The 15,098-nt window shown below is 37.0% G+C and overlaps 1 protein-coding gene across 1 annotated transcript in view; it reads left to right on the forward strand.

The window, feature by feature from the left end:
- ERC1 (ELKS/RAB6-interacting/CAST family member 1) overlaps positions 1-15,098 on the forward strand; it is a 286,136-nt gene that overhangs the window by 255,640 nt on the left and 15,398 nt on the right. The window contains exon 17 of the mRNA XM_080623933.1: positions 2,519-2,620. Coding sequence (XP_080480059.1) covers positions 2,519-2,620 — 102 coding nt within the window. The remainder of the gene's footprint in view (positions 1-2,518; positions 2,621-15,098) is intronic.

Raw genomic sequence — 15,098 nt, forward strand, 5'->3', positions numbered from 1 at the left:
AAATTAGCTGAAGATGAAAAGCCCAAATAATAAGAATTGCAGCATATTTTAGATCACATCCATCCTGCTGCTGAGAGAGCATCACGAACTACCAGTTTGCTCAAGGTCTTGTCCAGTCACATTTTCAGTGTCTGGATGTCCTTCAGTGCAAGGACGGCAGTCTCTTGACAGCCTGTTGTGGTGTTTGATCAGCCTTATTAGGAGAATTTTCCTGATTTTCTGAAATTCTGTTCCAATTTACATCCATTGTCTCATGTCCTGTGCCCTCCAGAAAGAGTGAGGCTTCATCTTCTCTATTTCCTGCTATCAAGTAATTAAAGAAGCCTCCTGTTTTTTCAGGCTAAACCAACCCAGTTTTCTCAGCCTCTTGTCGTACCTCCTGCCATGTATTAATAGTGGGTTATTCTACTTGAAGTGATAGAAATATGCAGCCTCTTCAATTCCACTTCAGAATTTTCTGTGAGGGATACTGTGCTTTAAATGTTTATATTTTTATATCCTTCTCTTCCTGAATTAATGTTAACATAGTTTTTTTCATGCAGTATAATAAAATGTGCTGCCTTCTTTCTGGGAAGAGCTACTTTTTCTCTCAGAAAAGTTAATGTGCTATACTAACATTCTGGTGAACTTCTGCTTTTTGACAGATTTTTTCCACATACACACTTAAAGTCATGTAAGGAGTTATTACTTATTATCAAACCCAAAAATTTCCAAAGAAATATGAAATCATTTAAGATCAGTAGCTCTCATTGCAAAGAAGACATTGTTAAAGAGCCAACCTTAAATATAATAAAATAATAAATATGGAGAAAGCACCTTTATAATAAACTGGCTGTTTAAGTATTAATGTAGCATGTTTCAAGTAGTGACTTATGAATGATGAGTCAGACTTGGAATTCAAAACTTGTTTGACAAAAAGAGCAAACAATATGAAGATTTTGCATGATTAAATTGCTTATTGCTTAAGCTCAATTCATTGTTAGCTTTTGTTAAATTAATCCAAGAATAAAATCAAATCCGGATTCAAACCCTGGACCTTCTCTGTAATGATCTGAGTACAGTCAAGTAGAATTTGCATTCTTGAGCCTCAAGGTACTCATTAAAATTAGTTTTCAGTGAGAAACCATGCAGTTACGAAGGGATTGAATCAACAGCTGGCATTTTTACAGTGAGCTTTGAGCTTTCATTTAAAGCATTTAATTTTAGTGCATCGCTGATGATTTAATACGTCTAGCTGTGCATAATTTACTATGTATCATATCTAACATAGGTCTGGCTAGCCTTTTTATTTTTTTGGAATACAAAGATTTCACAAAGCTCAAAATGGGGCTTTGTCTACCTAATGAGCTGGGAGGAGAAATGCTGTCACTCCATTTAGGGCCTGTTCTAGGTGTGAGTGCCCAAGGACAGCGTCACCCAGATAACTTGGAAGTGAAGTATCTAGTGCAGGGCTGACAGTTCACTTTGCAAGACCCTCGACCCAGCTATTTCATAGTCCTCTCTAGGCTATTCCTAGAGTGTCATTGCTGCCTGAATGGTCTTTGTGAGCCCTGCTGGGCAGGTGGGACATTTTGCCCGGGTGGATTTCTTTTGTTGTTTGTGTGCATGTGTTTGTAGGTGCCTAGGGACCTCATTTCAGGGTAGTATATTAAAAGAGGTTTGTCTCACACTGTCCTTTGCACACACAATCATGTAGTATGTTTTAATGTTCATTGCAATTCCTTATCTGGAATGGTAATGTTAAGGTAAGATATTCCATTTATTCTCACACAGTTTATTTTATATCTTGTGTTTTTAAAAATCATGCATCCTCTGGAACTTGAAATTTCCTGCAAAGCTGAAGAAAAGCTGGGAAGCTTGTTTTATGTTTTGTTAATTCTTTGCTTGACTGTGTGCAGTTTTTAATTTTATAGATTTTTGTTATGTCACCTTTTCTTCCCAAAGGCGTATGTATTAACCTTTTTATTTCCTCACAGGAAGGCTTTTCTATAATTAACATTTTTCTGACCAACCACAGGATTTTCCTCCTCTTAGGTATATCGGTTGGAAGCTGATTTGCATATTGAAACTGGGTGGACTACTTCAGTAATAACCTACTTTCAGCTTGTTTACTTTTTTTTAACCTGACGTAGGGACATCAAACTGATGTTTTCACCGATTTTTTCTTCAAGTTGGTGTTTGAACCTTAATCCCAAAGGTCTATAAGAATAAATTAGTTTCTTTGTATACACTTGAACGCTACATGTTTTAGTAGGTGCAAGTCAGATGAGGCACGCACTTGCAAAACTAATTTAGCCTCAAAGTGAAGTGGTTGGAATGTGTCTCCAAATTTTTACCAGACCTTTACAGTAAAACCTACTGATTTCTCTACAGTAGTGCCTAGTGACACTGTTTATGTGTTTTATTTTTTTCCATATATGGATTTTGCATTTACAGGATAGCATAAATGACATATTCCCTTTAGTCTGTATGATCACATTAGAAAGTAGACTGACATTATTCTTTTTATTTTTAATAGACTCAGAACCGCATGAAGCTGATGGCTGACAACTATGAGGATGACCACCTCAAATCCTCATCCCATTCCAACCAAACCAACCACAAACCCTCCCCTGACCAGGTAATGTGTGTCTCTTTTTGGTTTTTAAGTAATTTTTACTATGGGAGCTGATTATTTTGAGTCATGTGTAGTTTTCCCTGACACGCTTGCAGTACCTTGGAACAAAAACAGCATTCCAGAGTGCAGTTATAAACCAGAAATGGATGCTACTGTTGTGTCAACTTCACTGAAAACTCCTGAAATGTGAACAAACACTTCCTAGTACCAAGCTGTTATTAAGTGGGTGGAGATGAGGGGACAGACGATGAAAAGGAGGAAAAAAATGTTACGCTTTTAAAGTTCAAGACAGGAGTCCTGTCTGGAATATTCAGATTTTAGTAACTCAGGTTTACTGCTTGAGTGCATGGAGTGTCTGGGACTGTTTCTTGTCTTCAGTAGCAGGAAATCATGCTCCAGGATCAGCTTTCTGATCTATGGATTGCATATGAGCAGTTCCCTTCATTTCCCATGAGGAAATCATGGCCTCTGTGCCAAATGAGCACAGACTGCTCCCTCACAAACTCAGTGGGCCGTGAACTGAAGGAAAATCAATTTTCCATCTCCAAGGCAGTGAGGAGCCTCCTGTGTCATTTACAAAGCACAGCCATGTGCTTGATAACTATCAGAGAGATTACCTATCCCTTGGGTAACACAGAAAATGCCAGTACAATTGCATATCCCATGTTGTAATCTCATCCATTCCAGTTTAATTAAAATATTAGTGATCATTAATCACTGCTTTGACAAAGTGAAGGAATGTTTGGCGCTCCTCTGCCCTCTGGCTTATCTAGAAATTGTTGAGATCTGAAGGAAGGTATCTCACTCTAGACCTTTAAACACCAACTTAGTGATATGCAGAAATTATGAGTAACGCACAAAAGGAAAATGGCAAAAAACAATTACGTGCTCACCTTACAAAAATAGATCTTTAGAAATCTCTTCATGCATTTATCAGAAGACAATAAGGGGTATATGCAAAGAAATGAACAGAAAAATTCTCATTTTCAAAGTAATTTCCTTTTGCATCTTGTTTTAATACCCTTCTCCACTGTAAATTGACTGGCTTGAATTTTCTGCAATGCTTTTGGAAAACGTTGGTCTTACCTTCTTCAAAAGAGTGCAGTTATTAATACTGCAAATTAAATGGCTTTCCTAATCTTAATTTGGGCGAAATGTTAGAATAGCTGTTGTTTCTACATTGGAAATCTATAGAGAAATTAAGCCATTTCTAGAACGTAAGTGTAGTAAATGCTTGCAAATGAATGTAACATAGCATGCTTGTATGAAATGAAAATGAAAAGAAAATTAAATTAAAAGATAAAATGTCAAGAAAAGATGGCATTTAAACATTTAAGGAAATTCTTGCAGTGACCTCGCTGGGGAAAGTGATAGGAAGGAGGGTGTGGGAGGAGGGTCTGATTGCATTTTGCCTTTGCAAAGGAGCATTTTAAAAGCTGACAAAGCCTACAAGAGATCAAAGAAAGCTGTACCCCAAGATGACTCAGAATATTGCATAAGGAATTAAACACTTTGTACTACTATTTGTACTTACATATGTGCTTTAAATACTAACCAACTCTTTATTTCATTCCCATGCTGCTCTGGGGCTTTTCTGTCATTGCCACTTCTACACCCCTAGGATGAGGAGGAGGGTATTTGGGCATAACCAGTCAAATGCTCTTAGTTCAGCCATTTTGTTCAGAACGGTGAGAATCAACTTTTCTTGCCAATAGAAAAGTTTCCAGCAGTCACTCTCGCATCTTACTCCCGTGTGCTTTGTGAAACCTGGTTGTGCTCCTTCCCACTTGCTTGTGTAGGCTTTGCATGAGCTTGTTTCTTGTGTGTTTATGTGTAGTTTGCAATTTTCTTCTTCTCATCATCATGTCATTCTTTCATGATGTTATGGGGAGAACTTTCCAGGGCATGTAATTGAGTTTCTATGCAAAGCAAACTATTAATGTGTACAAGAGAACAGGAAATGTCTCTCATATCATTTATCATTGGCTTCATGGAGGAAATGTTTTCAGTCAGATTCTTTTTCAAAGCAGTTTGCACTGTAGCCAAATCTGTGTATGCTTTTTCGATTCTGGTTAGTAAAGAATTTGCTCAAAGATAATGTTTCTCCTGAAGATAATGTTCCTCCTGAAGGTTTTAAGCATGTTGAGATCTGCTGCCGAGATTGCTGCCATGCATGCTGACCTAACCAGTCACAGACACTTATCAACTCAGAATAGATGACTCTTGATACGGACTGTAAATTTTCTGTAAATCTGAAGACAAAGAGGAATATCCCCTTAACCTTCCCCTCTCCTTCCATCTCCCTTGTTCTTTTAAAACAATTGGGGAGAAATTGGTAGCTATTTGTCATTTAAAGTACATTTTATTTCTCTATGTCTGCATCCACAATTTTCTCTTTTCTGCTGTCAAATTGTCCCTACAATAACCCCCATTTCCAGAAGAAAGGGCAGTACACAAGACACAGCCCTTTTCCTTGGGCCTGTTCTGTAGCAAAGGCATCCTTTATTGACGAGGAGCTTTGATATATAGCTACAAAAGTGAAATAACAATTATCATGCTGCAGTACATAGGATTCATTTATGCATTGTATTATCAGTTTAAAAGCACAATATCTTTAAGTACTTAAAGTATTTTAAGGAATTGAGATGCGATGATCCTATTTTAAAAATTTATATGGAATTTAAATTTATATATAAAAAATTATATGAAATTTCTTTTTCTTTCTTCACTTATGCTTTCAAAGAAAAATATTTCACATGAGTTTCTTCGCAGTTTTTCTCAGAATTTCTTTTTTCTGTATCAATTATTTGAAAGAAAGCACTTCTGAAAAATTCTGTGGAAATTTTGGACCCTTGAATTTCTGAAATTACTGCTTTGTATTAGATTTGTAAAGCATTCATGAAAGAATAAGCTGCTGTCTCATCTCTTCGCACTTGCTCAATTAACTGCAGACTTACATGTCTGTCTGACTGTATAGATCAAGTCCCTCTTTTCAAGTCAACCATCTGAAAAAATTAATCCAACTGTGGCAGCGTTAAACTTGAATTTCATGCCTTGGGGTTTGAACTGAGAAAATCTCTTTAATGGAAAAATTGATAAAGTGCTTCATTAATTTACACTCACTGTTGATTTCACATCCTTCTTGAATCACCACTCTTGCAATGGTTGTGTGTTAGTGTATGATGTTAAAAGTTTTAGAGAAAAATGCTTGTAAAGATCTGCTGAAGCACAACAGTTAAACACGAAAGGTCAGGTAAGTAAATGATGAAAAAGAAGAGGACACTCACTATGAAGGTAGGAATAATTCTGATTTTCATTGTAGAGCGAACATGGAGGTTGTGTAGAAAACACTGATACAAAGATCTTTCTCTTTTCCTCTCTCATCTGCTGATAACTTATGAATACAACTGTGCTAAGACTATGGTTTCTCTTAGATTACTGAATTAATGGGTTGTTCACATTAAATACAGTGTCTCTCTCCACTTTGTACTTGAGGCATTTTCCTCAGAAAAATGTGTTACAGAATATCCTAATCAAAATAATGAGGCAGTCAGCATCCTTGCATTACATGCATCCCATCCGAGAGTAATGTCAGCCTCAAGATTGTCTTGCTTACATCAACAGGGAAAGTAGAAAGGGGATTGATGCCTCCTAAGCCAGTTATTCCAAAAACAATACATGTTTTTACCATGGTTATTCCATGTACATTCAAAAAAAAAAAAAACCCAACCAAAAAACCCCAGGTCCTTACTCTCTTTGTAAAAGCAAAGGAGCTGTAAGTCACAGAGTTTTAACCTGCATGTGTTAAATTAAATGTATGTATTACAATTACAAAAAACTGACTAATAGCGTAAGACCTGGTGATAACTTTGTTTTTTAAAGTTGCTGTAGGTCTGAGTATGTAGTCACCTCTGGTCAGTACTGAAGATAAACTGGAGGCCATCAAAATATCTACAGTAGCAAACTATGTTATTTTTTTCTTTATGCTTTGCGGTTTAAGGGTTTTCGCCTCCAGCATTCTGGAACTGACTGAATTTAATATTTAATTACACCAGTTCCGTACATGACAGCATTATCAGATATAACTCCCCTGAAATGGAGCACTGTTTCTAAACATATGCGCCCTTCCTGTAGTTTCAGAAAATGGTAGTTTACATTTCAGTTTACAGTTCAATGTAAATACCATCTTTCATCCTGAAACAGTCTCTCCTAGCCTTTTATTCTAGGCTCTTTTCCTTGCTGTCTGAATTTCGTATGACTCCTTTTATTCCCCAGATGGAGCTCTATCCTCCTTTATATCCAGTCATATTCCAATGTGTTTTCTTATTAGAATGCCCCTTTGTCTTTCTCAAATGCCAAAGGGGTCTGCCCAATGGCTTAATTAGTTATTATACACTTTTATCAAAAATAATATGTATTTGCACTTTATGAGATTTAATGCATACGAAGGGATATGTGTGGCTGTACATGTATCTTCTTGTAAATATGTACCACATATGTGCTATATCAGGTAAAGAAGCAAAGCTTCCATACATGAACTTCCCAAGCTGCTCAGTTCATCTGGTTTCCTTGTGAGGAAGTGTGAGTAGGTTCAGCAATCTGCTTGTGCCACCTCTGCCCATAAGAAATGAGGACTGCTTTTGTTGAATGGGTGTAGTAGGCATAGGATCACAAAAAACTGTTGAAAGAGGAAGAGTGAAAGACAATCAAATTAAAGAACGTGGGGAAAAGCGAGGGCAGAATAAAAGTGCTAAGGACAAGAACAGAAGAGCAAAACTGAAACAATCAAGTACTGAGAGATTTATCCTGGTATGTAATTTATGCATACTGTATGTCCGTTTTTAAGTACGCATGCTGTTGCAGAGCATTTTTCTTCCCGTCTTCCATGGCTCTGGCTTGCAGCAGGAGTTGGAGCTAGTAGATGCTGTCGCTGGACAAGTTTTTTGAACTCATTCTGTGCAAGCATTTTCTGTTAGCGGTTGCCAACAAATCCTGAAGTCATGGATCTGCCTGCTAAGGAACAAAACATGGTTTTGCTGTGCTCACATTCCAGGATCAAAATCTGAAAATTAATTTGATGCTTATTAGAGTAACAGTGGAACGTTCAAAGAGCTAGCATTGAACTGGAGTGCATAAAAATGGGGATCTTTCAAGATGATGAAAATATTGGCAAATTGCTATTACTGTAAAAATATTGCACGACAAAAAGCCTCTTATTTGTGGCATTTTTCGTTAATACTTGAGCTGGACAAATATTAAACAGAAGCAGAGTATTGTGAGTTGACTGCAAAAGACACTAGCCTAATTTAATGGATCTCTTTAAGATTTCGGAGGTGATGCCTATGGTGGAAAAAGAGGGTAAGTCGTAACAGGAAAATATTTGAATCATTTTTAACAACTGAAAAGCAGTCAATTCAAGTAAATTTCATAGACTCCTTGTCAAACCCAATATAAATTATAATTTGCAACATCACTGATTACAAGTATGCATCATGTAAAAAAGTCTGCATTTTTGATGTTGTAATTTGGCTTTGCCAAGACTTTTTCTGTAGATGAGAGTCGTCGAAACCTCAGAAGTGAAATAGAGGGAAAATCATCCATAAGAAGAATGGTTTATAAATTCAGTTTTATTTTTTAATCTATAGGGTTTTTTTTAATCAAGAGCTCATAATATTCTAAAGGTCACCTTTAATTAATATGTTGTTTCTCAAAACAGTCTCATTCTAAATAGCATTTGTGATTATTAAAGGGCAGTGGAGATTGAATGACATTTCTGTATTACATTTATTAGGACAAAGGTATTAAACAGGATTGCAGTAAGAATGATAGAAACTGTTAAACGTTACAGAGAAGTTGGTCTCTCTCTAGAAGCAGACATGCAAAAACCAGCTGAATGCTCAAGGTTCTAAGCTATATGTTTCTAACTTGTATCTGCAGAGCAATTCTGTCTTGCCTAGGAATGCCCAGGATGAGCATTCACAATTTCCTTTTTGTTGTGGAGGGGATATTTATTATTCCATTTTACAGCTAAAAGGAAATGCAAAATGAATGTACACCTAGTCAGCCAGCATACATAGCTATTCAAACAGATTTAGAGGACAGTGACAGAACTAGGTGACAGGCAACAGCCTGAAACACTATGACTACTTTGATGGTAGAGTAAGAGGGATAGAAATAATGATAATGAGGGCAGGATATCTCAGGATTTAACTTAACCTTTGCCACAGATTTCAAACCCCATGGACTTTTCACGGAGATCACTATGGAACTTAAAGTGTCTATGCTTTCAGAAGTGTGGGAAAAATATTGGGTTTTTTTTCTACATTATTTGGTGTTTGGATTAATATACTGATTTCTTTTAGCAAAGTAAATATCTTATTCATTTTCAAATGATGGCACAGGCATTCATTCACTGATAAATGTGATCTTTCTCTCAATGAGACACATTTTATGCTTGCAGCATGTAGAGAGCTGCTCGTCCTTCTGCCACACTTCTTTCAGGTTCTCAGTATTGCCACTTATTACACTGTGACCTCATAAGCCTTTTAAAGAAATTTATTTTCAGTATGGTCTTTTTGAGATCATGCAGAATGGTCAGAAACACCAAGCTTTCGTGCCTGACTTGTATTACAATGTAATTTACTGGACACGGTACTAGACCACGATTCAGAAGATAAATTCTTTCCTGGCATCGTCTCCAACCACTCACTTGTTCTCTTTCTGCCTGTCTCAAATGCTCTAACTGTAAAATGAGCTGAAGTTTTTGTAAAGTGGAAGTTCTGCTTGGGAAGCACGCTATATAAGTGCTAGGTAGTATTATTACACAATAGTCTAAAATAGTGTTGTTACAGAGATGCGACGGTGATTCTAATACCTTGTTTTGAATTTGTTCCCAAAATTATGTTAGATGTATATTTGACTCAATTTATTAATACTTCTGATTTTTCCTTCCAAGATCCTGTTCCTTTTCAAAAAAGGGAAAATAACCCATATGTTAAACATTTCAAGCAGCTGCTATTCCAGCATGCTGAACAGAGCTCTTTAGACCGCTGCCGCCTCTTCTTCATTGTCATGTTTTGTCATCTGAAGGGTCATTTCTTCCCCTTCCTGAAAGTCTACAAACTGATTGTGTGCTATATAATAATCTGGTATAATACGTTCATTCCAGTTCTTCATTTGTATGTGTAAAAACACAGTGAAAGAATGTCTTATGCTTTAGAGACATACCCTGTGGAAAACTTTTGGGCATCTACATAAAATAATCTTAATTTACTTAAACATTATTGCTTGGCCTGACTGAGAGATAAGATGCCAAATTTGTTTTGTCATACTGGTGACAGCCAGGCCTCTTCACTCCCACTTTCCAGATGGGCAACCCTTTAGTAAGAACCCTAATGTGATGCACTCAAATAAGGTGATGTAACTAATTAATTGTGAGGAGGGCAGCACTTTGAATACAGTTGTCTGGTTAATCACAGGACTTGCTTTCCATCCATGCTTTTCTGGAGCCCTGCTTATGTAGGTGTCATCGTTAATTATGAAACTGAAAGACTTCTATGCCATCAAGTTCAGGCAAGGAAACACAAATAGTTCATGGACCAACAATTACTGCTGTAAGAAAATATAATTCAAAATCCTGGTTTAGCTACCACACAATTATCTGTTCCTTTCAAGCCTTTTCAAGCTTTGCCTTTTTTCAGAGAGAAACCTTTTCTCCTTTGGCGCTCTGAATAATGGAGAGCTTTTTGTGACCTTTTCACATTAGTGTAAGTAAAAATCCTGTTATGGTGAACAACTTAAGTGATCCTTAGTATTTTGTTTTATAATTAATCTACCATTCCAATTTTGAAATCATGCCTTCCCACCTTCTCTCTTATTCTATACCCATACTGGTATGTAATCTTTTACCCAGTAAGCACTGGGATTGCCCAGCCTAGAGAAGAATGCTACCCTTAAAATTATGTCAGCTTCTGGTCCTTTTCCTGTATCTGGGAACAGTTCTTTTGCTAGCTTGTTGAGTTTTTTATTTTTGGTTGTTTCTTTTTTTAAAACAACTCCAGTATTATTTTGTTATCTTAATAACTGTTTTATCTTTGAAGAATGTATTCTCTGTCCAAGAATGTTATATCTACAAGCACGAATGAATTGATCTTGATACACTGTTCATCTTCTTTCATTTTCTTTTCTGATCCCAGAATGATAAGACTAAGATTTCCAGATGGAATTTTGTAATCTGCAGCTCTGGGATGAATTAAGCACTCGCAACAGAGGTGTAACTGGGTTGTATCACTGTCTTCCTATTATTCTTACAGATCAAAGAGGATCATAAGTAGATACTTATATTCTAAAACATTCAAAACAGATGGCTGGTTTCTTTTTGTAGAGATTTGTGCTTTTCAGCAAAACAATTGCAAAAAGGCCATCATTCATTTCTACCAAATGAGATTATTCCAGGTCTGTGTCTTATTTTCTTCTTTGATTTGCAGCTGAATATGATCTTCTTCTAGCGGCTTGGTCTTTGTAGCAAGTAGGAATTCTGCACCCAGTTTTGGTTTTGTCCACTTCAGGAGATTTGTTGCTTACAGCTTGTGTGGATAGTCTCTACTATCTCCCAATTACTCTGCCATTTAAATTTCTTATAGCACTCGTCCACACCCAGAATGCAGTCCTGCAAGGCCAGAAGCTTCTGCAAACTATGGATATGCTGTTGGTGACATAAAGGAGAGGGGAGCTGAGCCCTGGCACTCACTCATAAGCAGGATAGGGCCAGAAGGGGAATAGCTGCAGCCAGGCTGGCGGTGTTGCTGCCAGAACCTTTTAGTTGTCAGTTAGGAGGAAAGAAACTGAGGGAGGGCAGAGATGAACAATATTAAAGAAAGAATCAAGTCCAAACCTGCTTTCCAACATATTAACTATGAAAATAAGCTCTTGAGAAATATGACTAAAATAAAAACTGATAAGGGCATGTAGCCAATCTAGATGCTGTATTTTCCTGGCTGGTAGAGTTCATAATTTCTGATGGAGATGTCAGGTTTTACAGTTCCAACTCATAGTAGGCTCACCATGGGCAGTCCAACTACATTTGATTGTTTAATGCAACATATAGATAAAAATTACTCTGCATCTGTATAAATAGATATGTTTCTTAATCGAATTTTGCATTTGAATATAGAGCAAACAAGTCTAAAAAGAATTCCTAAAGACACATAAACCAAGTGTTTAGTAGCTTCATGTAGCTTTGCTGTGAAAGTTTCATGTAGCAGGTAGAGAGCTGGAACAGCAGAATGAAAATGCAGTGTTAGAGAGGAAAGAGACAAAGATTCCTATCACCTGCAGACAGGGAGGTTATAGTTCATCTGAACAGGAAAAGCGCTGATTGTGTTCTCTGGTAGACTACTTAAGAAATACCTTCTGTTTTCTATTAGCAATGGAACAGACAGCAGGGAGACAGAAGAATGCAGTCACTGATACATAAGCATTCCCATGGACACACTCTCCCAGTATATGTGCTGCAATGTTCTGCTTTCAAACAAAAGCATATTAGCCACTGTTTCCTTTTATCCTTTGTAATAGGAAGGCGCAATAGACAAAATACAGTACAGTGAGGAATGTGTGTGCTTTCTTGTTCACTGTTGTATAGATAACAAGTGCCAGAAAGCATGAATCAATTAAAAATATAAGCAGGTTGTTCTTGCTTATTCTTACGCTGCTATGTTCTTGTAGAGAAGGAATAGTGGATTCTTTGAAATCAAAGCTTGCCTAGTTATACCTTCAAAAGTTTGATCAGGAGGATGCTATTTAAATCCATAGTACAAGCTGCAGCCAGTTGTTAAACTATCTTCACTTGCTGTACTTTTTTTTCCTTGACGGTACTCTAGTTGTCAATATCATCTGTTTGACTACCCAGTTTCACAGCTTTCTGTGATTTAATTTATTATTCAAAATTTTAACCTGATAACTAACACAACTCTCAGAAATTAAATTCTCAAATGAAGGAGATTTTAATATATTGAAGTGGAAGATTTAAAGTTCTCTGTAGATCTCACCTTACTTTGCCCATTCTGTTTTGCTCCAGAACTAAGCTGCTGGGTTGCTGCATTCCCAAGCAATTGTGAGGACAAAAGAAAACTTAGACAAATTAAATAGCATTTCAATTTGTATGTTCTGATCTCATCTTGCAGTTAAGCTACAGGTTTCTGTCCTCAGCTAGGAAAGAGGCATATGGACTGTTAGAGAAGAAAGAGGTGCCATATGTGCACAGTGCAATTAGTTATATTTAGGGGTGAGTGTTTGGACAAATACTCTTGGGTTTGAAAGTGGGGGATCAATGAAACAGGTAAAGTTCAAGCTGTGTGTAGACAGCACCTTCAGCTGTGCCAAAGTAGCTCATTGTGAGCATTTGTATTCCTCCATGGTCCAGCCATGAAGCTTCTCACAGTTGCACCAGTGTATTTCAGTTGCGATCTACAGTAGTCCCTGCTATTCCACACATGGTTCCCCACAAGCTTTTGATCTGCAGCCCATGTAAGCAAAAGTTGCCAGTGTCATGAAGAAGCACTTCTGGATTTGTTATGTATGAAAGTATTTTTAACTATTTGCTCATTTAAGAATCCTACCAACCCACTGCAATTCTTTGCTTCACCTACATTGTAAGGAAAAGACTTTATTTAAACAGAGGCAGCTAATGACAAAACTGCTTTCACTGGTTTGTGTTTTCTCTTCTTTTTTTCTGGTCTGGATTTTCCCAAGGCGAAGAGGGTGAACTCTGGAAATCATTAATCCATGGGATTTGTTCATGGTGTATAGAAAATTTCAAAAATAATTTGCTATATAAAAATGATTTCCTAATTGATCCTGTCAGAAATGAGCTGAGTAAGACAGTTCTGTCAAAATAGCCAGAATCTCTTTCAGCTCGTCACGCGTGGTGTTTTGGTTTGGTTTGGTTTGGTTTATGAGGAGAAAATGATGAAGGTTACGTTTAAATCCATTTTTTTGTCTTTAAAACAAATCTAAAGAAAACTGAGCCTGTCCCTGAGCTTTTGTGTTGTGAACTTCGGAAGAAACCAAGTATCTCTGGGCAGCAGTGAACTGAGCTGAACTGAACTGAGGTCAGGCTGTGTCTTTTGAGAACTTTCTTCTGTTTCCATTTAAAATAATGAAGGGAAGACATCAGTGATAAATTGTTCTGAATTTGGGAAAGCTTTGCATTTTCTGAGCCAAATTCATGCCTCATAAAACTCCATTGCGTTCAATAGTTACAAGATGATTGTAGTTGAACCCTTGAGTTTGTTGCCAAACACAAATGGTCTGAGTAAGAAGGCGTAATTCAATTTGCCATGCAGATACTTCCAGACTATATCATTTGGTATCTTAGTTTTTTTCCATATCTCCCATATAAGATATTTTGCTATATAGGCAAAATTTTCTTGTCTGGTAATATCCATAACAAAACCCAGATACAGGGAAACATCCAAGGACCCACTATGATCCACTCCATCTTTTGTTAGATTTGTCAGGTCCTCCTCCTTGGAATAATTTCTTTTTAACAAACATATGTATTTACCCAGACTTTGAGCCCATCTTCTCCTGTTTGGTGGTAGTTTGGGAAGTAAGTTTTGCCGAGTAGCATAGTTGCATCTGTATGTAACAAAGTTTAAACAATTTCCCATGCTCACATGAAAAATATGATCGATAGGAGATAAAGGGCAACCTCCTTTTAACTGATTTGCCAAGCATGTTTGTTATGTACAAGCTGAAGTTTTGAGGGAGTCGTTGGGAGTATTTTGGGTTTTGGTTTTCGGTTTTATTTTTTTAGAATTCCTTAGTTCGCCTTTGCAGAATCTACAAAGAAAAGTCAAGGTCCGTAGACGAGGCTATCAAGCTAGAGCATTCATCAGTTAGTTAATTCCTTGGAAACTTTCAGATTCATTCAATCTACAGTTCTTTGTAACACTTTTGACACAAAAACAGTGAAATTTTAACCCCATATTATTTACTTTGACCCCAAGATTACTCTGCAGTTCTATTTTATTTTCTTCTCGATACAGCTGTTCTTCCAGGGATTTTCCTCAATTTTTTGAAGGTTTATGGCTAAGTTGAGAAAAACTTGCTAAATTATTTGATTGCAAAATGAAGAGCACTTATCTGCATTACTCTGCCTTTTAGTGTTCTGTAACAAAAATATACACATGGCATACGTGCAGGCAAGATGGTCAAGCCTAATAGGGGAGTATGACAGCAGTCATGCTGGTGCCGAGTATACATAAGGCTCTTTATATGTCATTTTCTCCTTTTTTTTTTTTTTTTTTTTTTTTTTGCTTGCTTGTACGTATCTGTAAGAAAGGGATTGCTGTTGTTCATCCATGATCAACGTGCATGTTGATGCATGGTTCTGCTAAGTAAGGAAAGTTGTGTAAGGAGATAACTTCTACAAGATCAACTGGGGCAGCTGGAAAAACAGACAAGCTTTTAGGGGTGCTTG

Source organism: Psittacula echo (assembly GCF_963264785.1).
Source record: "Psittacula echo genome assembly, chromosome: 1".
NCBI classification, from domain to species: Eukaryota; Metazoa; Chordata; class Aves; order Psittaciformes; family Psittacidae; genus Psittacula; species Psittacula echo.